The sequence below is a fragment of the Patagioenas fasciata genome, chromosome 1, assembly GCF_037038585.1.
Source record: "Patagioenas fasciata isolate bPatFas1 chromosome 1, bPatFas1.hap1, whole genome shotgun sequence".
Taxonomy (NCBI): Eukaryota; Metazoa; Chordata; class Aves; order Columbiformes; family Columbidae; genus Patagioenas; species Patagioenas fasciata.
The window spans coordinates 193,889,415-193,913,888 of record NC_092520.1 but is presented as its reverse complement, the minus strand read 5'-3'; the positions used below and the strand labels follow the sequence as shown (position 1 = coordinate 193,913,888).

At 42.9% G+C, this 24,474-nt stretch overlaps 1 protein-coding gene across 2 annotated transcripts in view; it reads right to left on the bottom strand.

Moving 5' to 3' along the window:
- LOC136110965 (mitogen-activated protein kinase 12) overlaps nt 1-24,474 on the bottom strand; it is a 41,834-nt gene that overhangs the window by 16,899 nt on the left and 461 nt on the right. The window contains exons 1-4 of one of the 2 annotated variants that reach the window (XM_071803385.1): nt 23,797-23,927; nt 23,072-23,259; nt 11,401-11,459; nt 10,698-10,809 (exon numbers count right to left, since the gene is read on the bottom strand). In XM_071803385.1, coding sequence (XP_071659486.1) covers nt 10,698-10,809; nt 11,401-11,459; nt 23,072-23,110 — 210 coding nt within the window. In that variant the 5' untranslated portion in view covers nt 23,111-23,259; nt 23,797-23,927. Of the gene's footprint in view, nt 1-10,697; nt 10,810-11,400; nt 11,460-23,071; nt 23,260-23,796; nt 23,928-24,474 lie in introns of those variants that run through there. The other variant, XM_065854727.2, reaches the window with a different exon arrangement.

Genomic DNA, 24,474 nt, shown 5'->3' with positions numbered 1-24,474 from the left:
GGAAAGACACCTGACTGAATGCAGATGTCTGCACCTGTGACTGTGACCAGATGCTCCTCGCTGAGGTACAGAGTTCCTCTCGCCAGCTGAGTGATGACCTACAAGAGACTATTGTTCATCATGGACAACAAACGGAGCCTCTAGTAACTGGTTCAGCCATAGGCACCCCCTTTGAAATGCAGAAAGTTGACCTGAACTCAGGACATGCTTTCCAAGAGAAGCCTAGGATGCGCTAGTACTGTTCACCCCAGGTGTTGGGATCTGACCTGAAAACCCCCAGACCATACAACTGACGGCAGCTCATCCTACTGACACTAAGCAACATGAATACAATAAAGGTTTTTTTAAAAGTCCCCAGAAGAGACCTGGACAGGCTGGTATAGAGTCTTGCATTTGGGCAGGAACAACTCCAGGTTCCAGTATAAGTTGGGGAACGACCTGTTGGGAGAGCAGTGTAGGGCAAAGGGACCTGGGGGTCCTGGTGGACAACAGGATGACCATGAGCCAGCACTGTGCCCTTGTGGCCAGGAAGGCCAATGGCATCCTGGGGTGTATTAGAAGGGTGGTGGTTAGTAGATCGAAAGAGGTTCTCCTTCCTCTCTACTCCGCCCTGGTGAGACCACATCTGGAATATTGTGTCCAGTTCTGGGCCCCTCAGTTCAAGAAGGACAGGGAACTGCTGGAGAGGGTCCAGCGTAGGGCAACAAAGATGATTAAGGGAGTGGAGCATCTCCCTTATGAGGAAAGGCTGAGGGAGCTGGGTCTCTTTAGTTTGGAGAAGAGGAGACTGAGGGGTGACCTTACTAATGTTTATAAATAATATATAAAGGGTGAGTGCCACGAGGATGGAGCCAGGCTCTTCTCAGTGGCAAACAATGATAGGACAAGGGGTAATGGGTGCAAACTGGAACACAAGAGGTTCCACTTGAATTTGAGAAGAAACTTCTTCTCAGTAAGGGTAACAGAACACTGGAACAGGTGCCCAGGGGGGTTGTGGAGTCTCCAGAGAAGAAGACTCACTTGGACACATGCCTGTGTAGCCTCATCTAAGTGTTCCTGCTCCAGTGGGGAATTGGATTAGATGATCTTTTGAGGTCCCTTCAATCCCTGACATTCTGTGATTCTATGAAAAGATGGATGAGAGGTGAATCCCACCAGCTTCACATGGAGAGTTTTAATTTTATTCCATCCTGAAGAATGGGACAATAACTGGGAAAAGAGTTACTGGGAACCCGCCGTCAGAGCCAGGAAAGACTAAACAGGGACAGCTGGCATGGCATCAGAGGTGCACAGAAGCACTGAACTTCGCAGGACAACTGTCAACCAGCCATAGCCCCAGCAACCTTTGCCTTCTTCCCCAGCAGCCATCAAGATGAGCAATTAACCTTTTAAATTCAACAGTCCCTCTGCAAAGGGACCCTTACTGTGCACCTGGTGAGGGGACCAGGAAAAGCAAAGCTACAGATCAAAGCCAGCTTCTTCAGACAGATCCAACATGCATTTCAGACTTCAGTTTCTGAACTTAAACAAGTCCCACACAACCTAAGCAGCACAACATCTGAATCTAAGGCACCAAGTTTTTAAAGCAGTGACTGAACAAAAATAAAACCTCTGACATTTACTTTTTCCTCTCTTACACCTGACACAGCACTCGAGGTGCAGCCTCCCAGGTTCTGAAAATAAGAGCGGGGGGGGGGGGGGGGGGGAATAAATTAAAAAATCAATTCCCTTAATCCTGTGCCTACAACTTTACCAGTCCAGCCCAGATCGTGGTCAGGCTCTGCTGCCACATGGGTGCACTGTCGACTGCCTTGCTCAAGTCCATGTGGGTCTTGGCATTTGCAGCAGACCAGTTCCTGCTGAGTATTACTTGCAGATTAGGCAAGGTCTAACATCACCCATAGGAAATGCCAAAACGCTTCACAGGATTTCCTGGAGCAGACACAAGGGGCTGAGGGTGCAGGGCTGTTCCCCAAAACATAGGCTGTAAAACCACTACAGCAAACAAAGAACCATGAAATGCTGTGTCTGCCATGGATGTGCGGGAAGTGGATCAGGATGGGAGGAACCAGATACAGAAAGATGAAGTTTGTGATTTGTATGCAGAGACCAGAGAGGATATATGTGCTTTTTTTTTTTTTTTAAGAAATGTATCTGTAAGTAGTTAGACTCCCAATAAATTAAGGAAAAGATTATATATCCTGCCAATAGCCATCTTGATCAAGGATATCACAATGACTACTTGCATTCTAAATCATTTCAATGTCTTCTTACTAAAGTCTCTTGATTTTCCAGAGCAGATGCTTAAAATACTCTATAGGCTATTTTTTGCTGGTATGACTATACACAGTAAGGAAATATCTGGCAGATTCAGGAATTTCTGCATGTAAGAATGTGGCATGTAGAAACAAGAATTATAAGGGCTGCACCCTTCAGAGTTTGAGTTAAAGTAAATCTCTCCTGTTTTGGGGGAAGAGCGTGGTTTCGCTGGCATTCTCAGCTCACTGATGGTTTTATGAGTGTTCACAGCACCAAAATCATGTTAACACTTTGGGGAGAACCCCTATATTTTCTAAACACTCCTCTTAATACAACACTACTGAGATTATGTGAAATAGCACTTATTCCTGGTGCTAATGTACACATCAGTCTTTCTGTAAGCTCAGATACCAATGGTGTGCTGCAGTGTTTCTTTAACAATAGAAGTATCTTTTTAACTGCATTTTATTATCTCCTGGCAGCCAGGAGCACTAGAACTACGGCAGTCTTCACTCCGAAAGTTTTCCATTTCAGTTCAATACCCTTCTGAAACAGGGTCCTACTCTTACTGATTCTCCTCATTAAATTATCCATTTATTGTCAGATTTTTCACTCTTAACATGAGAACAACATCCAGACCAGAGCAGACATATCCTTCACAATGTTATTACCTCTTCACCTGAACAATATTTGTATCAAGAACCCAGTTAACCTGAGCGAAGTGCCTTAGAACAAAGGAACTCTGTGCGTTATCCTGAAGACAATTTCTGGTAGCATGCACAAATCCTTGAATGCAAGCTTCAGATTGTGCTAGGAAGCTATTCAACAGTTGTCTAAATTCTAGGCATTCTTGTCTGTGTATGCAATCTCTACACAAAATAAAAAGCTAATCAAAAGGGAATTAGAAAATACTCAGGAGAAAGTATTCTAGGCAGCACGCAAAATGAAAATGAAGAGTGACTTGGCAGGGAAGGAAAAACTAAAGAGTAAATGGGTGAGAGGGGGGAGGGAAAGCAGAGAAGCAGAAAAAACATAAATGTGAACAACAGGCAATAAAATAGAGATGACAAAACAAGAGAATTAGTGCAGTTAAATATTACCAGAGTATGGCCAAAGAAGCATGAACAGGTGTTTGCATGGCCCAAGAGTTATCTGTCCATTCTTAAACATTGTACAAATAAAGAAATGGGGCTGCCAGTCACCCCCTGGCCCCGGGGGACAGGAAACCAATGGGCACTGCTGCAGGACAGGAACCCAATGGCCACTGCTGCAGAACAGGGACCCGAAACTGAAAGTGCTGGAAACCCCAGCTCCTTTCCACCAACATAAAGACATTTATGTTCAGCTTGGCTTCTGTACTCTTTGACAATACACAGGTTTTCTGTCAAACAAGAATTGATGAAAGCCATTCCAAGTTGCAAGCTCATACTTATATAAAACTTAATGCCAGACTAAGGCCTGACTAGGAAACAGAGAAAGGAGAGGCACATCATTGTTTCTAAGTAGTGTCAAATCACATTGTTTTTTCCTACCACAGATGAAGTTAAATTATGATAAATTACACGGCTCACCAAAGAAGAGAAATGAGTATTTCTTTCTCTATAGTAAGAAGACAATAAAATGGCGAGAACAGAAATTGACAAACAAGGACTGTATGGGCTTACAGAGCAAAGACCTGAGGGCTTGATACAAATCTTCCTGAACTCAGTAGAAACATTCTATTGACCCCAATTTATATATATTTTTTAAAATCAAACCTTTATCACGTTTTGGCATACAACCAATCCAGAGGTAGTCTACAGAGAGAATGTAGAAATGAAGCCTGCAAAGAACTGACTTGGGGGCTTAGCCAAAATCTCTCTCAGCCTTTCAAAATACATCACTCATGCAGAGCTTTTTCTATGTGTGTTTAACTGTCACATGTAAAGAGGTTGTTACAATAGAAGTATGCAATGTGACAAAAATGATGGACAGCCTTCTTGCCTTCTACCAGACATAAATACAGGTACCATAAAGTCCTTATGTACTGTACACAAAGAACAAATGCATATTGTAGATAACATCTTTAACACAAAAAACCAAAACCAAACCAAACCACAAAAACCCCAAACAAAAAAACTCCAAACCAAGCAACAAATAGAGTCCATCAAATTTAAAAGGCGCAAAAGAATAACACACATTATAAAAATGGGAGGCTAAGCTTGGGAAGTTGAAAGAGTTTTACAATAAAGATCTACAAAGTGGCATATTCCTCCCTCCCAGGTGTTGCCAGTATTTTTTGTTATAATACCTCAACTGAGCACTAGCTAAGTGTATGTTTTGTTCCGCTGCTCCGTCAAAAAAGCAATCTAAGTAAACACAGATGGACTGTCTTTAATTCAGATCCAGTAGTCCTTAAAAAGCAAGCGATTTTAATGTAAAACTTGGCAGATCTTTCTACAACAGCTAACTTACTGATATCTGTCAAAGAATAAACAAATTGCCAACTCATTTTCTTTTTTTCTCTGCGTGTTAGCAATACTGCCTCAACACACTTCCTAGCATGGACAGTGCTGCAAGGATGTCCCTCAAGCCCTGGACCACTCCTATTTCTTAAAGATATTTCCAACTAGGTGCATTTCTACAGTTGGACGAATTGGTTCAGGAAGAATCCAAAATTTAATGGAACAGATACAGTAAAGACTGTTCTCAAATGTTTGCTATGCAAAAGGAAATGAAAAAAGAGTCTAGTGAATAATATCTTATTTCCTGCTGGTAATTTTGAGGTAAGTACAGTCGTGCTCTTCAAAAATGTGGGGCAAGAGACAAAATATTCAAGCGAACCACTTATTATAGAAGATTTGACAGAGCTACAGAGACCAGAGAGACCTATTTACTAAGACTGTCCCAGCAACCCTGCTGGTTGCCTTGTGACTGGAATGAGAACCCTGGGAACAGCAGCTTGCATCAAGAACTTCCTGCTGTTTTCCTCCGCGGTGAGTTGACCTTGGCTGCGCACCAGGTGCCCACCAAGCCGATCTCTCATTCCCCCTCCTCAGCAGGACAGCGGGGAGAAAATACACTGGAAAAGCTTGTGGGTTGAGACAAGGACAAGTAAATCACTTATCAGGTACCATCATGGACAAAACAGACTCGAGTTGGGGAAGATTTTCAATGTATTGCCAATTAATAACAGAATAGCATAGTTAGAAGCAAAACCGCAAACTAAAACCACCTTCCTGCCCCTCTCCCTTCCTCCCAGGCTCAACTCCACTCCTGACTATTCGACCTCCTCCTGCCAAGTGGCGCTGAGGAATGGGGAATGGGCAATGGTCATCCTGCCTTGTCTCCGCTGTTCTCTGGTCTTTGCACTCCTTTCCTCATGCAGCGTGGGGTCCCTCCCATGGGCTGCAGTTCTTCATGAACTGCTCCAGCATGGGGTCCCTTCCACAGGGTGCAGTCCTTCAAGATCAGACTGCTCCAGATTGAGTCCCTCAGGGGCCACAGGTCTTGGCACAAAACCTGCCAGGAGCCTGCTCCAGCATGGGCTCTCCACGGGCTGCAGCTTCCTCCAGGACACATCCACCTGATCCAGTGTGGGATCCTCCAAGGGCCGCAATGTCAATATCTGCTCTGACATGGACATCCATGGGCTGCAGGGGGACAGCTGGCCTCACCATGGGCTGCAGCAGGGGCTGCAGTGGAATGTCTGCTCCAGTGCCTATAGCACCTCCTGCCCCTTCTTCACTGACCTGGGTATCTGCAGGGTTGTTTGTTTCACATTTTCTCACTCCTCTCTCACAGCTGCTGCATAGCGTATTTTACCCGTCCTTAAATACGTTATCCCAGAGGTGCCATGAACATTGCTGGTGGGCTCAGGTTTAGCTCAGGTTCAGAGGAACTGGCTGCATGCGACATGGGGGCAGCTCTTGGTGTCTTCTCACAGAAGCCACCCCTGCAGCCCTCCACTACCAAACTTTGCCAGACAAACCCAATACATCCTCTTTAATTCCTGCTCCGTTTTCTTCAGATACATCAACCATGCACAGTTGCTCTGCCTGCCTTCCACATTTACTGACCAGCAGACTTCAGTGTCAGCCTTCGAGGCTCACAAACCCCACACCATCAGCCTCTGCGAAATAATCTAGGCCACTAGGACCAAAATATGTTTCACTGCAATTAAATTCATTATTCATCCTTTCCACTGCACTCAACTCAGGCTAATTTTTCACAGTTCATATGTTGCTTGCCTGCAAAATTAGACAAAATGACGTTTTTCATCTCTGGGGAGCAGCATGCCTCTGCTGGAAGCCTGCTTCCCAGTTACCTGCAACTAAACAGACCACTCCACTTATATGGTCCTTGAGAAAACAATTTTTAGGACGTGGCTTTGCAATTAGGGAACTAACTACAAAACTGAAATCACAGCTCCACTTCTAAAGCACAGATCAGAGGTGAATTCGCTCTAGTTAAAATAAAGCCAATTTCCCCAAACCTGGATTTAGTTTCTGCATTTGTAAATTGGGAATTACCATGTTTAAATGCACAACTGTAGAACAAAAAGGATAATTACTTAGCATATGTAAAAGGCTATGTGAGTGAAAATCTGCTGAACGAACAACACAAAAATCTATGGTAGGGTCAAAGAGAAATTACTAATGTGGGATTCAACAACAAAGTATATTTACTAAGTTTTGTGATCGGACTAAAACTATTTACTTGCCGTTCTGTATCTGTTAAGTACTGAGAGACAAAGGAATCTTGTGTAATGCTGTTCCTGAGGTTCCTGTGCAGGAACGGAATGCTGTCCTGTGACGCTATTTATTTTTAATAGTGTTCGGCAATGCAAATATAGACCTGGAAGAATCAGCATCCTGATGGATGTGCCAGGCCTTCATGTATCAAAACTAGTTCCATATTTCCCTGTGCAACACACCTTCAGCATATTGATGCCACTCATCTCCGCAGCAGCACAAAGTCTGCCCGTATGGTATATGTTGCAGGCACAGGACTGTAAAACCAAAACTGTACAGTGCAAGCAGCAGCCAAGGAACAACATTCAGTTCAGACACTGCTGTTCCACAGCCTCATTACAACATGTATCTCCAGAGCAGCAAAGGGAACTAAACAGCCATCACTGCAGGAGGGCCTGGCTGAAGCCTGCAGAAAGAGGTCAAGGTTTTTCTCCTCTTCGAACTGCCACCAAAAGAAAAAAAAAATTAAGGAAGTAATAGCCTTTATACAATCAATGGGTTAGTACACCCGAAAAGCAAACACTCTAATCTAAGAACTGCAGTACCAATTAAGATTGAGGAGTATTTTCATTTCACAGTAAAATAGGTTATACATGAACAGGTAGTTTAAAGAGTATCTTTTTGTGTTGTAAGATACAAACTTTAATAATCACGTTTCATTTTTAAAAAGCCAAACAGAGGGAAAAAAAAGCAGTAGCAATAATAAACAGTATTTAGCAGAGAGGAAGAAAAACATACAAATTATATGACAGCTAAAACATTTAGAATAATCTCTGTGACAGTCAGTAAAATTCAAAGGCAGGTTGTTTTGCTACAGCTGTTGGTTCTGCAGTCCACAGAAGTGTAAGATCCAAGAGAAAGATGAATATAAACATCATTTCTGAGAAAGAGTGGGGGCTTAAGAGTCAGGCTTAACTAGGCTTCTAGTCAGGCTTATTCTCTCTCTAAAAAAAAAAAAAGAGAATCATGAAGAATCCCAACAACCCCAACAACTAACTTAAGGATGGAGTCTGGTTACACCTTTTGTTCAAGTGTAAGAAAATTTTACATTGAAATAATGTTATTCTTCCCCGTATGGCATGTTCTAGCTAAGTCATGACTTATGGAAGAGCTACAAGATGAAGCTTTTCTACACGGTTCAAAACTAGACAAATCTGAATAGTCCCTTCTGGCCTTTTACAAATCCTCTAATGATTTCACAGTGTTAAATGCTAGCATGTTACAAAAACAGGCACTAGAAGACAAAATTAAGTGAAGGTGGCAAGAGGCCTGCACGATGAACCAAGAGCTCCTGGGGAAACTGAAACATAAAAAGGAAACATACTAGAGGTGGAAGCAGAGTCAGGTCACCCAGTGGGAATGTAGGGACATTGTCCAAGTGTGCAGAGATGGAGTTAGGAAAAGTGAAGTCCATCTGGTGCTGAACCTGGTGAGGGACATGAAGGGCAACAAGAAGGGCTTCTATGTGTACAGCAGGAGCAAGAAGAAAATAGAGAAAACGTGAACCCACCGCTGAATGAGGTAGACCTTCAGGTGACAAGGGGCATGGAAAAGGCAAAGGCAGTCAAGGCCTTATCTCCCTCCATCTTTACTGCTAATATTTGCCAAATTAAAGGTCCATGAGACCACTGGGAAACTTGGAACAAGAAATACTTATGCTCACTGTAGGAGGATCAGATTAGGTAACATTGAAACAAACTGGATGGACACATGTCCACAAACCCTGATGGGATTCGATCATGAATGCTAACGGAAGTTGGCCAAAGTCATCACAAGGCCCTTCAATAATATGTGGAAAGTCACAGTGATCAGGAGATGTTCCTTATGATGGGAAGAAAGTAAACATTGATCGTGTCTTCCAAAAGGGCATGAAGGAACAGGATCAAGGAACTGAAGGCCAGTCAGACACACCTCACTCCTGGGGAAGATAATGAGTAAATAATTCTGTAAACCAAGGACAAGGAGGCAACTGACAGTAGTCAACATGGATTTACAAAAGGGAAAATTATGCCTGATTAACCTGTTAGTCTTCTATGATAAGATGACTGGCTTGGTGGATGATGGGAGGGCAGTCAATGTTGTTTATCTTGATGGTTGCAAGGCTTTTGAAACTCTTTCCCATAACACCCTCATACACAGAGGAAGAATGAGTTATTCATGGACAGTGATGTAGACTGAACTGCCTGGATCAAAGCTGACGGAGTCAGTGGGCTGAACTGCCCAGATCCAGCTGGAGGCCCACCACCAGCAAAAACTGAAACACGGGACTTTCTATTTAAACATAAGAAAAAATTATTTCACTGTAGGGAAGACTGAACCCTGGAACAGTTTGCCCAGAGAGGCTGCGGAGTCTCCATCCTTGGAGATCCTCAGAACACACATGCCCAAGATCCTGAGTAGCCTCCTCAGTTTGACTCTGCTTTGTGCAGTGGGGTTGGACTACACAGTCTCCAGAGGTTCCTTCCAATCTCAGTGAGCCTGTTAAAAGGCATTAAAAAGTTGTGGTGGTTTTGTTTGGTTTTGTTTGTTTTCTTGCAGTGGACTCCCTCCTGACATCTTTCACAGCTGTTTAATCCAGGTGCCTACATAGTTTGGGCTTGTAAGTGCTTTACCTGTGCTCCTCTCAGCCACCTCCACTCAGATTTGTCACTAAAAATCAACAGCCCTTCCTCTTTATCAAAGCTGTTCCAGACCTGGAGACTCCAGAGACTCTAACTTCATATGCATATTATGCAAAGGACACATACTTTTTTTTCAGTTTGACAGAAAACATTCAGACATTTGGTTCAGAGAGGTAGTTCAATACGGAAATAATCCAAATGACTTATCTGCTTAAGTTTAGCAATGAGCTTTAGTACTCTGCAGAACTGCACTTTCAACACAAAGAGAACTGCACTTACTGTGGTCCACGAACACTTCCCAAACCCAGTACGAGCACCAGGAGTCAACAGGGCTCAGAATCTCTCTCGGGGTCAGGGTTTCACCCCAAAATACCACACCTATATGTTCATGATATGTATACCACACCTATCTGTATATAGCATACCTATATAAGTACTATGCATATAAAAATACACACACACTCCCCCTCCACATTCCCCAGTGACATACATGTGTATATAACAAACACACACAAATATATATATGTGTGTTCTTCAAAAGAGCACAGAAAGATACTACACTTAGAGCAGGTTGGGTGCAGAGCACCTTAGCAACAGTGTATCAGGCCAGTATTGGTAAGCCATGAAAAAATTTTCAAATTAGCTAAATTTGAAGCTGATGTCATATCTGGGGGCTCAGTGCAAAGGGACTCCTGCCTCTGAACTCGGTGGTTTCATTCCTGGTCTCTATGCTCTCCAGCTGGGCACAGCACAACATGTGCCAAAGCAGCACTGTGATCAACTACAGGGACTTCCAGTGTACTCAAATAAGGAAACCAAGGTCATCTTGGATCAACATACTATACAGATCTTGAATGACTTTTCTTTTTGCTTGAAAAAAGGCACAGACAAAACCATGATAGAAAAAAAAACCCAGATAACATTTATCATCACAAAACAACTTCTATGCAGAATGTCACTACTTTACTATATAAAGTGAGATAAATTTTTATCCTGCTATCAAATCATAAGTATTTACAGATTTCCAAACTGGTTTATTAGGAAAAAAGATTGTGAGATCAAAATAATATTAATAGTGTCAAACCTTTAAGCCTTTCAACATCTGATATACCAGGAACTGGATTCGGTCTTCAGTTAATTTCTCATGCTTCATTATCTTGCTCAAGTCGGTTCCCATAAAAGGCATGACGAGGTAGCTAAAAAAAAAAAAGACAGAATAACTTTGGCAAATAAATTCAACCATAACTGTATGTTATAGTTCAGTGGCAACATCAAATTACAGATAATTCCATTTACCAAACAATCCCATCATCATCCCCCTGGCCTCTAAGTTTCTCTGGTTTTATCCATTTGACAGTCATAAAGAGCTACAGCCCAACCCTGTCACTAATTATGGGAAGTTACTAGTTATCAGAAGAGTGTAGATTCTGAACTAGTTAGAAAGAATCTAACCAAGAGCTATGTGATATTTCAAAGGCACCTACACAGAAAGCAAAGACATACACGCAATGCTATTTATCTCACAATCATTATCATAGCTTTGAACTAGCAGCCATTTACTGAAAGAAGTACACACCTTATAAGACAAGTAACTAGTTCTAAGGACAATCTGAAAGCATCAGCCTACCAATTTTGAAGCTGCACATAAGAGTTATATAACAATGACATTCAGAAAAAAACAACCATGAAGCGACAATTTTGGAATTTTCAATTTATAGAAGCAACAATTCTTCCTGCTGCACGAGTGATGATGCCCTGCTCCCACACACAAACAACTCAGAACTTACAAGTCATTAAACTTCTCCAGGGTTACATCTGGTGTGAACACATCCAATATTCCAATGACCTAAAAGTAAGACAGGATGGAAAGAAAAAAACCACATGGATTAATATTGATTTAACACAAAAAAATCCTGAAATCCTGAACTGCATAATAAGTGAAAAAATGTAACCAAAAATATTTCCATAGTGAGATGTTAGCTACAGACACAATGATGGCAGAAAGAATACCTAAAGCAGTGCCTAGCAACACCAGGATTTGTTATGTGCTAAATTTTGTAACTCTGAGGGCTATTTGACCCTGTGATATAAAAATAAAAAAAGATGTATTTATTTGAACAAAAAGTTCAGAGGCTAACAGTTTTATGTAAGAGGAAAGAGCACCTTCTAACTTTAACCACTAAAGTGACAAAAATAAACCAGACAAACTGGTTTATAACTTGAAGCAGTCACAAGCGCTATCCACTGAGCTGGGCCGTCTTCTTGTCAATGAGGAACACTTCAGACATCTTCTAATTTCAGTAACAGGTAATTGAGGTACACAGACTACAATATCTAATTGGGAATATGGAGAAGAAACTAGAACAAGACTGTCTTTATAAAGACTAAATTATCAAAAGCTTAATATGATTTACTATGGTTTATACCTTAGGTTCTCCTTAAGAGTATTTTTTGTCAAACAAAATCATCCTATATCACTCAACCAAGAAATAACCATCTAGTAGGACAGATTTCACAGTTTCACAGTATGTTTGGGATTGGAAGGGACCTCAAAAGATCATCTAGTCCAATTCCCCTGCTGGAGCAGGAACGTCTAGGTGAGGTTACAAAGGAATGTGTCCAGGCAGGCTTTGAATGTCTCCAGGGAAGGAGACTCCACAACCTCCCTGGGCAGCCTGTTCCAGTGCTCTGTCACCCTCACTGAGAAGAAGTTTCTTCTCAAATTTAAGTGGAACCTCTTGTGTTCCAGCTTGATCCCATTACTCCTTGTCCTATCATTGTTTGCCACTGAGAAGAGCCTGGCTCCATCCTCGTGACACTCACCCTTTATATATTTATAAACATTAATAAAGTCACCCCTCAGTCTCCTCTTCTCCAAACTAAAGAGACCCAGCTCCCTCAGCCTTTCTTCATAAGGGAGGTGCTCCACTCCCTTAATCATCTTTGTTGCCCTATGCTGGACTCTCTCCAGCAGTTCCCTGTCCTTCTTGAACTGAGGGGCCCAGAACTGGACACAATATTCCAGATGGGGTCTCACCAGGGTGGAGTAGAGGGGAAGGAGGACCTCTCTCGATCTACTGACCACCCCCCTTGTAATACGCCCAAGGATGCCACTGGCCTTCCTGGCCACAAGGGCACAGTGCTGGCTCATGGTCATTCTGTTGTCCACCAGGACCCCCAGGTCCCTTTCCCCTACACTGCTCTCTAATATGTAACTTCCCAACCTATACTGGAACCTGGGGTTGTTCCTGCCCAGATGCAGGACTCTACACTTTCCCTTGTTAAATTTCATCAGGTTATTCCCCGCCCAACTCTCCAGCCTGTCGAGGTCCCGCTGGATGGCAGCACAGCCTTCTGGCGTGTCAGCCACTCCTCCCAGCTTAGTGTCATCAGCAAACTTGCTGATAGTACACTCAATTCCCTCATCCAAATCGTTAATGAATATATTGAATAATATTGGTCCCAGTTCTGACTCCTGAGGCACTCCACTAGATACAGGCCTCCAACTGGACTCCGCACCATTGACCACCACTCTCTGGCTTCTCTTCTTAAGCCAGTTTGCAACCCACCTCACTACTCTATTGTCTAGACCACACCTCACACAGAATCACACAGAATCACACAGAATTGGCTAGGTTGGAAAAGACCTCAGAGATCATCAAGTCCAACCCTTGGTCCAACTTCAGCCCATTTACTAGATCATGGCACTAAGAGCCATGTCCAATCTCAGTTTAAAAACCTCCAGGGACGGTGAGTCCACCACCTCCCTAGGCAGGCCATTCCAATGCCTGATCACTCTTTCCGTAAAGAACTTCTTCCTAATATCCAGCCTAAACTTCCCCTGGCAGAGTTTAAGCCCATGTCCCCTTGTCCTATTGCTAACTGCCTGGGAGAAGAGACCAGTTCCCACCTGACTATAACTTCCCTTCAGGTAGTTATAGGGAGTGATGAGGTCACCTCTAAGCCTCCTCTTCTCCAGGCTGAACAACCCCAGCTCCCTCAGCCTCTCACCATAGGTCATGTGCTCAAGTCCCTTCACCAGTCTTGTTGCTCTTCTCTGGACCCGCTCCAGCACCTCAATATCTTTCCTGAACTGAGGGGCCCAGAACTGAACACAATACTCCAGGTGTGGCCTCACCAATGCAGAGTACAGGGGAAGGATCACTTCCCTTGTCCTGCTGACCACACTATTTTTGATACAGGCCAGGATACCATTGGCCTTCTTGGCCACCTGGGCACACTGTTGGCTCATGTTGAGCTTGCTGTCAATCAGTACCCCCAGGTCCCTTTCTGTCTGGCTGCTCTCCAGCCACTCTGTGCCCAGCCTGTAGCGCTGAAGGGGGTTGTTGTGGCCAAAGTGCAGGACCCGGCACTTGGCCTTGTTGAACTTCATCCCATTGGAATCAGCCCATTTTTCCAGTCTATCCAGATCTCTTTGCAGAGCCCTCCTGCCTTCCAGCAGGTCGACACTGCCCCCCAACTTGGTGTCATCAGCAAATTTGCTGATGGTGGTCTCAATCCCCTCATCTAAATCATCAATAAAGATGTTAAACAGGACTGGACCCAACACTGACCCCTGGGGGACACCACTAGTGACTGGCCGCCAGCTAGATGCAGCCCCATTTACCAGCACTCTCTGGGCCCGGCCCTCCAGCCAGTTCTTAACCCAGCAGAGAGTGCACTTGTCCAAGCCATGGGCTATCAGCTTTTGAAGGATGTGATATTTCCCACCACAGTTTTTCCTACTACAGTGCTTTTCAGCAGAACCATAAGAACTGACTAGATGCATTATGGTAATTGCCAATGCTTCTCTCCAGTCCATTAAACACCATGAAATTAAATATACAGAACCTGATGCTCCAAAAGTTGTAGCTGGAATTGTCTAAAGCCAGATGTCAGCTTGGATGCTGATAGCACAGACTTTTGGAGTTGCTTCTTTTCTACTACTCATTCACCACCATTTCTGTGTGCTCAGAGGAAGCCTCCAAAACCCTGCGGTGTTTCCCAGGCACAGGCTGCCGTGGCAATAGGGCAGTGCAGGGGTTTGCTGGAAAGTAAACTGAAAGACTCGTAACCTTTATCAGCTTGTTCAGACCCATCTCCACAGCCATACAATTTAAGGACATTGGATTGTGCATCAAACTAGAACTGTATAAAATTAGAAACCACAAGAAAGAAACTGGGGTAAAAGCATATTATGCTGTCTGACGTTACCATCAAAACACTGAAAGGACTGAAAAATCCACCTTGATAACAATAAAGATGGATTTTGGGCATTACTACTGTGTCTTAATTGCTAAAAAAACCCAAGAGTTATTTTAAAAAAATATGTGAAAGTAAAGAGAAGCAAGAGCAGAAATGCAGGGAAAAAAAAAGCAAGAAAAGAAAGGCAACTTCCTTTTCCTTAAAACTTAAAATAAAATTCTCCAACTGTGATGAAATCCTTACTGTATGTATTTTTATCTCTTCCACATTCAGGCAGAACTACTACAGTTAATCTGGATATTATCAAAATGTCACAACGATGAACAAGATAGAAAAACTAACAAAGAGGAAGACAGAAAATTACAACTCTTTTTCTTTGTAGCCATGTACATCTTTGAAAAAAATCACTAATAATATTTTCCTGAGGACTGCTATATGAACCTAATTAAAGAAGAATAATATAACTACCATAAGCCAATCATTAAACCCACAGAGGATGCAGATATTATTTGAAGTAATACCTTCAGTGCTAACACCACAGCAAGATTGTTTTTTATGACAGTTTTACATAAGGTTTTCAGTTTCTAGGTGGAGGAAGGGACAGAAAGGGAAGAGAGGAATTAGGGAGATGTATGTGACAACAATAGAGCATAATGCAGCTCTATGGGCATTTCCTAAGGCAGCCTGTACACACAGAGCACACACAGCCAGAAAAGTTGTGTGCTCTCCAAAGATTTCAGTATTAAAAAAAGGAAGTTAAAGTTTTAACAGTAATCTTATCCAATACGCACTTCTTCCTCTATTCATCCCCACTTTTTCAGAAGTCCTGCTTGTTTTCTTCAATGGGATATTTCCATGTCCTCATTTACCTAAGCAAGATATGCAAGAAAACAAACCCCAGCACATGTGACTGTAGCAGTTAAAGGCACAGGGGACACCACCACCACAAGAGGGGACACAGCAAAGGATGGGAGAGCATGGCCCTGCAGCACATCGATCTGCACCGAGGTGTTCTCAGGCACCCGCTGTGAAACATGCGGGAAGAATGAAGAACACATCTCCATAAATAACATATCAGCCCAAAAACACACTTAATGAAGTTGACTCATGTTTTACTACTTCTCCATTGAAGAGTTCCTGGTAGTTACTTAATGCTGCCTGAGATACCACATAGATTACTGCAGAGGTAATGTTGCAAACTGATGGAGACAACTTGATCATTGCTGCAAATCCTCTGAAGTACAGCACTGAGACCAATGCTTAGCTCCTGCTGAAGGGGATTTTAAATAATAAACCAGAAAATGTTTTTAACATGCCAAAGAACTTCACAATACTTCTTTTCTTCTTCTTACTTCAGCTTTCTAAAAATCCTGAAATGCATTTTAGTGTCCAAAGTGATGAGACATACTAACAGTTAATCCATTTAAAAATAAAAGTGAGGGACCCATTTCCTTTTCCTCACTGATCTTTATTTAATAGCTGTGCTTTGGGATGATTTTCCTGTACTGGAACAGAGTCATTAGTGGGTCACATCTTTCTAATGATATGTTAAGGACAAGGAGGTACAGGATAAAATAAATCCTCTGAGGAAGACACAACTCCAGCTACTTCTTCAGGAAAAGAACTGGACAAAGTGTAGGAAAGTCCCTCCTCCAAAATACCACAGAAAATCCTGTGTCTGTCTAAAATGCTCTCAATTAAATACAGTATTTGTAAAAAAAATCTTTATGATACTTAAAGATAATGTCCTAGCACAAAAGCAAGCCCCATAAACAATTACAAGAATCTTTTATTTTTCATACTGTGGCCCACATGAAATGTAACAAAGACATCTGTGAAACCTTCTGTAGATCTATTTTTGATGTTATTTTAACACGCATACTGATACTATCAGAGATGGAAGCACAGTTGAGGAATGAACCCAGTACACTCTGCAATGGCAACAAGAAGCATCTGTGGAAACCAGCAGGAGCACTGCCCTTTCAGAGTCCCTTTTTTCCCCCATTAACCCTGCCAAAAGGCAATTTCTCAGATGAACTGGCCCACAAAGGATGCACCTCGCTTCCTACCGCCCATCTAACTGAAAATGAACCAGGATTTCAGCAGACTCTACTGAAATACGTTCCTCGCTTGTACCTCTAAGAGAGAGTGTGATACTGTGTCTCCAGCACGGTCCTGCAAAGAAAAATCACAGTAACAGCTAAATTACCCATCTATTGGTCGAACTTGTTTTCCAGAGGTATGCTTTTACTCAATATATTTACTTTGCTGATCGTGTCTCTTTCCCATGAAGCCAGTGGGGGCAGGTGGCAGCGTCTCCAGCCTTTCTCATCCCCATACTCGGTGTGTGTCCTCTCCTCCTCCCCAGACATTTATAATCGCCACCCTGACAAGCTTTAACTACTGTCAACAAATAAATAATAGCTTTGTGTTGGTAAGGTGGTTTCTGCCCTACCCTCCTCAGCTGCCTCCTTTTCCAAATATTATTCCAGCAGTGGAGCACAACAGTGATGAGTTCCTCATCTCTATCCTGCCCTGCACTTTGATAACTTGGATTACTTTTATTCAAGGACCGTTCCACTGCATTTCTGTAAAGGAAAGTTTCTGATGTAAGCAGCAACACATCAACAAAAGACTCAGACCTTGTATAAATTAGTAAGTAATGTAGGTTATGCCTCTTATACAGTAAGTGCTGCTTTCTGTTGCGGATGTTACGCATGAAAACACAGTGAAGTTGAGTGACTTGGGCACTCGGGCTACAAACACAAGTACATTTTTAAGAGAGATCCCTGCTGGGGTGGTGCTGAACTACATATTATGCTGCATTAAATTTTCTGCAGGGTTAGCTTCATGTTCCTGCACTGTTCCACATCACAGGGCACCTGCATCCTTTTACTACACTAAGAAGTCTCAATCTTTTTAAAATTTTAACTATCCACACACAAGGCTTGCACCACAGTCACCTTTCTTCCTCACTGATTACTGCTACATGACACGAGGGATGGCTGCTGATGGACTCCTGCCAGTCAGCACACCAGCATGCCCGTGAGTGTTGCCATCCTCTTCCTTCAAAGGACCCATATGTAACACTTAGATCCAAATCCTGCGGACAGACACATCTTCATCTCTGGACTGGATGCCAATTCAAAGAGAAGGTCTGAGTTTCGGTGTTATTTTCATTTACTGGACGAGGTTAATCAGTCTGCTTTCTTAGTATCCAAGGCTGGGGTGAATAAATGGCTATCAGCTGAAGCCCAGCTTAGGTAAAACACCTATTAGGCAGGTTTGTAAAAATAAGCAGAAGTGACCACTGATGCCACTGTCTTGATTTATTGGCTTTTGAGTACTGAAATGAGTGACTCTGGTGGCCTGTCAGCTCTGTCACTGTGCTAGGCTTTCACCCGCAGAAAAACACCCAGGAGTGTTTCTCCTCTACAAGCTTCTGACAGCAATAAACAGTTATAACTGTATTTTTGCTTTCATAAGGACCCATAAGGAGACTTGCCATCACCAGCCAGGATTCCCGAACCGCACTTTATTGGCACTTATGTACCCAAAGGGTGTGAATTTTTAGCTGGTGTGGTCCTGCAGGACTTGCTGCGGGAAAGCTGACGCAGTGAGCGTGCTTCCATCTGTAAACGCATCGCTCATCTACAGCTCTCTTCTTGGTCTGATATTGTACACTGCAGAGGCTGCTGCTCTTCAAATGCTCATGTCAGGCTAGATGAGCCGCAAAACATGACAGGTTTAAGATTTTTTCAGGCAAGAACATAGAGTGCCCCACAATTTTCTCTGAAACAAACCCCTCTCTTGGTTGATACTGTGTAAGTGTAAATAAAAAGCCCAACATTTTTTCAAAATGGAGAAGTCAACAGAGTTAAATATTAGCCAACCTAGAAGTGAGGGCCTGAACCATCCTCAAAAACATAACTGTAGAGAGACAGACAGTTTGGTGTCTGTTGGATACCCGAGTTCCTTCCAGAAGGGGGAAAAAAAGCTACATGGTTCTCATAATACAAAACATACACCGGTCTTCAGATGTGGGAATACACCAGAGAATAATTTCCACTCAGAGCAGTGAATCAGAGCACAAAACAGAGCACCTTTAAACAAATACTGCAGTTGCCCCTTATACACAGGGTTTCCACGAAAAGAAAGCAGAACATTAACTGACCTAAAAACTATTCCATGGGCATTTGTCAAAAAGTGTATGTCAGAAACACATTCAGAATTCAAGTTGGTAGAACTGTGTCAGAATTACTGTATGTATACATATGTATATCCATACATACACACACATACTTGTATACCCCACCTTCATATATTCCACACTCTGTTGTGACACAAGACATCACCATGAGCAGCTGCTTCTCTCTCCCTCTCCCCAGTGCCATCTCCTCTCACCAGCTGTTCTGCACTCCTGCCGGCAACTTCAAAATGGAAGGTGAGATGGGCACCAGGACTGGACCAGTAAAGGCACTACGCAGTTGTTCTAACAAATGTGGGTATCACGGCATCACTTCTAGTCCAAATGCATCATAAAATCCAAGTTATTTTTCAAATAAAACTAAAGGCTCTGCATCTCTGTTTACATGTCTGGGTTTAGCTTTGCATGCACAGACATCTCTGCTAACTTCAGAAGAATACATGGATGCAGAGGTATGCAAATGTCTGAAAGCCAAAGTCAGGGCCAAAGTTAGCACATTGGCTGTATTTTCACTGGTTTTGGTTTTATGTCGGAGCCATAACAGATGGTTTTAAGGGTCCTGACTTCAGCTGAACTCAAAATAGAAAGAAATGGGGAACAAATGCAGCACTAGTGAAAAAAAAATCTTTCTAAAGGCAAACAATCTGTTCTTCTATACAAGATGAGGCAGATGCTGAAGAAAAAAATCAAGAGCTGCTAAGGCTGTAGTGGGATGAATACTTCAAGTTAGGATGAATAAAGGAAGCAGGGAAAAAAAAAATCACAACAAAAACCCAGTGCTTTCTTCATTTGGCTTTAGCTGTTTTTATTCCTCATTTTCACACCATTCCCTCTCTTGTGCCAGAATATCTGTTCATGCAGCTACACAGTGATCCAGCAGCTTATACTGCTAGAATCTAACTCCTCTCTTTGGCAACATCTGATGAATTGATTTGGGTTAGACTACTTGTTAGGTAGCAGAAGTAGCTCAGTAGCTTACAATGTTTGTGAAACATCCTCAAATTAAGAGCCCTACAGAAAAAAAAAAAAAAGATATCAGTGTCATTAAAGACAGAAGACAGTGATTTATCTCCCAACAGCCAGGCTCACTCTCTTCATATGCAGCCTCTGCCTCATGGTCCTCAACATCATTTTTCCTCTGTGTTGTTTGCAAGGGGTTGATGAGAAGTCCCATGCTACCAAGTTTGCACAGTTCACATGGAAATACTCCTCACTACACTTAAGTAATGTCCTGCTTGAGAGCCATTAGGGAGCACAAAGGTCCAGCACATATAATGAAAGCAACTAGAATGGCCTCCTGAAAATGCCTAAATAGACAAGCAAATTAAGCCATGAGTTAGCTTCACAGAACCACAGAATCACAGAACTGTTTGTGTTGAAAGGGACCTTAAAAATCGTTTAGTTCAAGCCCCCTGCCATGAGCAGGGACATCTTCCACTAGACCAGGTTGCTCAAAGCCCCATCCAACCTGACCTTGAGCACTTCCAGGGATGGGGCATCCACACCTTCTCCAGGCAGCCTGTGCCAGTGCCTCACTATCCTCATGGGGAAGAATTTCTTCCTTATATCTAATCTAAATATATCTTCTTTCAGTATAAACCCATTACTTCTTGTCCTATCACTACACACCCTTGCAAAAAGTCCCTCTCCAGCCATCTTGCAGGCCCCCTTTCGGTGCTCGAAGGCTGCTGTAAGATCTTCCTTGCAAGCTAAAATACAATTCCAGTAAAATTCAGCAGGATGACTACTGTATTTGTCTTTACAGGACTCTAGATCATCCTACAACCCTTCCACATTAAGGAGATGAACATATTCCTCAAAGGGTCTATAATGGAGGTCATGCAGGGTATTAAGCAGAAGTTTTACTCTTTTCTTCACTGAAGCATGACATGCTGATGAATTATATTACTGTGGCACAGGCTTAATGGTATCTTCTGCTACCTTAATGGAAGATCAGAGACGCTATTTTTAACACAGTGTGTCAGACCACTACAATTTCTTCCATCATTCTGAACACAGCATAAGGTTAAATAAACTATGATAATGTATTGCTATATGGTTAATAACAACACTTCCCTAAAAGCTATGAAAGCCAGAGATGGTCCATCGAGAGGTAATCATGGTGAAACAAACAAAACATCACACTTTTAATGTAATCCAACATCAAATGCCTCATGCTTACAGAAGTCATTTTAAAAGCAAAACAAATCAGAGGGGCGAATTGGATGTAATTTTAACTACCAAATTCACAGAACCTTGAAAGAATTTATATCCTGAAGCAAGAAAAAAGCAAGGTGGATATTTTAATTCAATCCATCGTGGAGGTATCATTAGACCAGCTATCACACACCACCTCCTCTACATATTTAGATAACCAACACACAAGAGAGAGATAGCAGTGGCACGGCTATTTTATTGTGGTCTTTGAAACAATTATCTCAATTTAATTAATTTTTAATAGCAGTTGTATCTACAGGACAGCCAGAAAGACAGATAACTGCTATTTTATAGAAGTGTACTATAACATACTAGTTAACAGAAAAATCAGGAAAGCTCCTTCAATCAGTGTCCTATTCTATTAATTCCTGTTATCAGGAGATGTGCACCCACGTGAATGGGACCCATTCAGAACTCCACAGCCAGATCCACAGAAGCCACAATGGTAACGACAGAGGATGCACATCTCTCCTGCCACGTGTCATTAAAGGTGTGCACAGCACACTGGGGGCTGCTGATGTGGATGAGGAAGGACCTTACTGTCTTCCTGCAAATCCATCATTTGGCAGAAACATGCAAAAAAGAGGCTCTTCGACAGAATGGTCAATGGGGTGGAGGGAAGGGCTGAAAATCCTGACAAGGAGCAATACTGTCATTCTGGTTTAATTTTGGGTGGGTGGAATGGCTAAACGAGTATCCTGAGATCAGCACAGGCATTAGAAATCCTAAAAGGTGTTGTTGCTATTCATAATTAACTATGGGTGAAACGACTGACAGAAGGGTGTGAGGCTGGGGTGGTGGATGGAAATTCCTTGATGGGCTGTTCTGCCATGTGAGCCTGGTCACGGAGGGGTGGAGCAGTCACCTTCTGACTCACCGGCGCCCACATATCCCTACAGGATCATTTATTCAGTCTTTGTTCTCTAATGAGTAGACGCCATAATTCATGGTAAATCTTTTCTTTAGTACATAGACTAGATTCTTATTTCTGTGGCCCAAACTGTTTCCTAAGACTGTAAATTATTCCCTTCCCTCATATATGTTGATTTGTAACATTCACAGATTGTGCTCATGTTCCCCAGGGAGCATTTTCTTCTAGACTCTTTAATCATCAAACAAGTCCATGGAGGGGTTCCAGAGTATTATCCTGAAGGGCATACACTCAGTAAAAACCGCCAGGAGTGGAAAATGCTACCCAACTGATCATTCTGGGAAATGGAAGAAAAATAATCTCAAAATTCTGGACACAGTTAGGAGCTTGGCAACTGCACAAGCTGCTCTGCTCCCAAATGTTCAGTAAAGAAAAAGCTGAGAGTATGAAAGTCCATGCATGACACAGAAGTTCCCTACAAACTTTAACTCTTTAACATATATAGCAGTGGTTATGAAGCAGTCACTTCAAAGGAATCAAGTAAAATTATCAAAGGTATTAAAAGATTTAGACTAAAATATTAACAGGCACACAGGTTCTTAAGCCTACAAAAAGGTCTGTTTTTTTCTGAACAGTCAGGATATCCCACAGATCATTCTTCAAAATGAAAGTATATATTGTTGGTACACACAGTGTCAGACCCATAACATTAAATGGCATGGATGGGCTACTGTTATAACCAGTTTCTCTTATCCTCACTTTTGATCTCTTAGCTTTCTTTGAAGGCCATCTGATGGATTTATGCTCTTAATCTCCCACATTATTAGCATCTTACAGCAGATTCTTATGCACCAATTTAACAACTCCCTCCAAACTCATTTTTTCACATGCATTCATGACGAACAGCATTTAAAGCCATTACTGTGATCCTCCAAGCCCACTCTGGTACCCTTCTCACCTGCAGTCCATGTTCTGATTCCACAATAACTGTTTTCATACAATTTTCTTGTTCTTTGCTTTCTTCTTAAGCTACTAAGCACCATTGGGATGAAGTACTTTTATCTCAGACACTTTCAGCACTTCTTTCTACAGCTGTTCTTCTTTCACATTATGTTGGAATCTGTGCAGAGCTCTGAATCCTATTCTCTGCTTCCCAGTAAAGCAAATTATTTAGTCATTCATGAACTTATCTGGTTTCATATTACTACAAATGCAAAACTTTCAAATGTTTCATGGAAGATAAAAAAAAAAGGAAAACCCTACCCTCCTCCCCAAAGATGTGCATGTGTACCATAGCCATCCTCATGCAAGTTCAGAGAACACTAGATGCCGGCACCCGAGACACACAGGTACAGACCCACGCTCTGCCTTCTCCTGCACCTCACTGAACGCAGTGATGGAGATGGCAATTGCTGGTCCTTGATCTCTCTCACTAGCTTGGAATGCAAATTCCACTGTGGTCCCAACCTTCCCAACCCAACCTTTCCTACATGGAAATGAAGTGATGTTTCTCACGGGATACTCTAGTTTGTGCCAACTGAAGGACAGATGGACAAAAGACAGGCCAAAAGTTTCCTGAATTCCACTCAGCTACCTATCTGCCTCATCCAAATCTACATATTTTCTTTGTTTTTAGGGTAAGTTTCAGCCTTTTGGAGGATATCTGCTAACCACCCAACTCACGTTTTCGTGCTTCATGTGTTTCAGGAGACGCAGCTCTCGGTATGCTCGTTTGGCAAAAAGTTCAGACTGAAACGGGCGGTACAGTTTCTTAATGGCCACTTTAGTACCACTTCTTCCATCGACGGCTGAGCTGTAAGGGATTAGGAAGAGTTTGGTGAGCGAGGACTGAAGTGAGACCGCAAACCCCACCACCCCACCGGTGCTGGAGAGCGGCTGCATCCTGCCCTGTCCAGCCCTCAACCTGCTGCCTGCACGGCCTCCCTGTGCCCAGAAAGGAGACCACAACCCCAAAACACCTCACTGGCAGCACCCAGCATCTAGTTTCACTCCTTTAAAAGGCTGCCAGGCTCGGTGATGAAAAGCAGCCAATTTTCAAAAGCTTTAAAGAGGAACAGCTGGGGAGGGCGGGAAAAAAAAAAAAAAAAAAGCCTCAAATCCCCCAACAGCACAAACCCAAATCAAGTGTCCCGTCCCGAAGGCCAGCACCACGGGTTCTGGGGACGCTGCAGCTCCGGGAGAACCGCACCCCGCGGGCCGGCTCCGAGCCTGGCGGTGGCGGACAGCGCTCCTCGGGCAGGGCTGGGGCTGCGCCCAGGACTCTGTCACTCCGGGACGCAAACACGCGTGGGACGAACGGCGGCACGTCCGCTGGCTGGCCCACCAAGGGCCGGGGTCCCC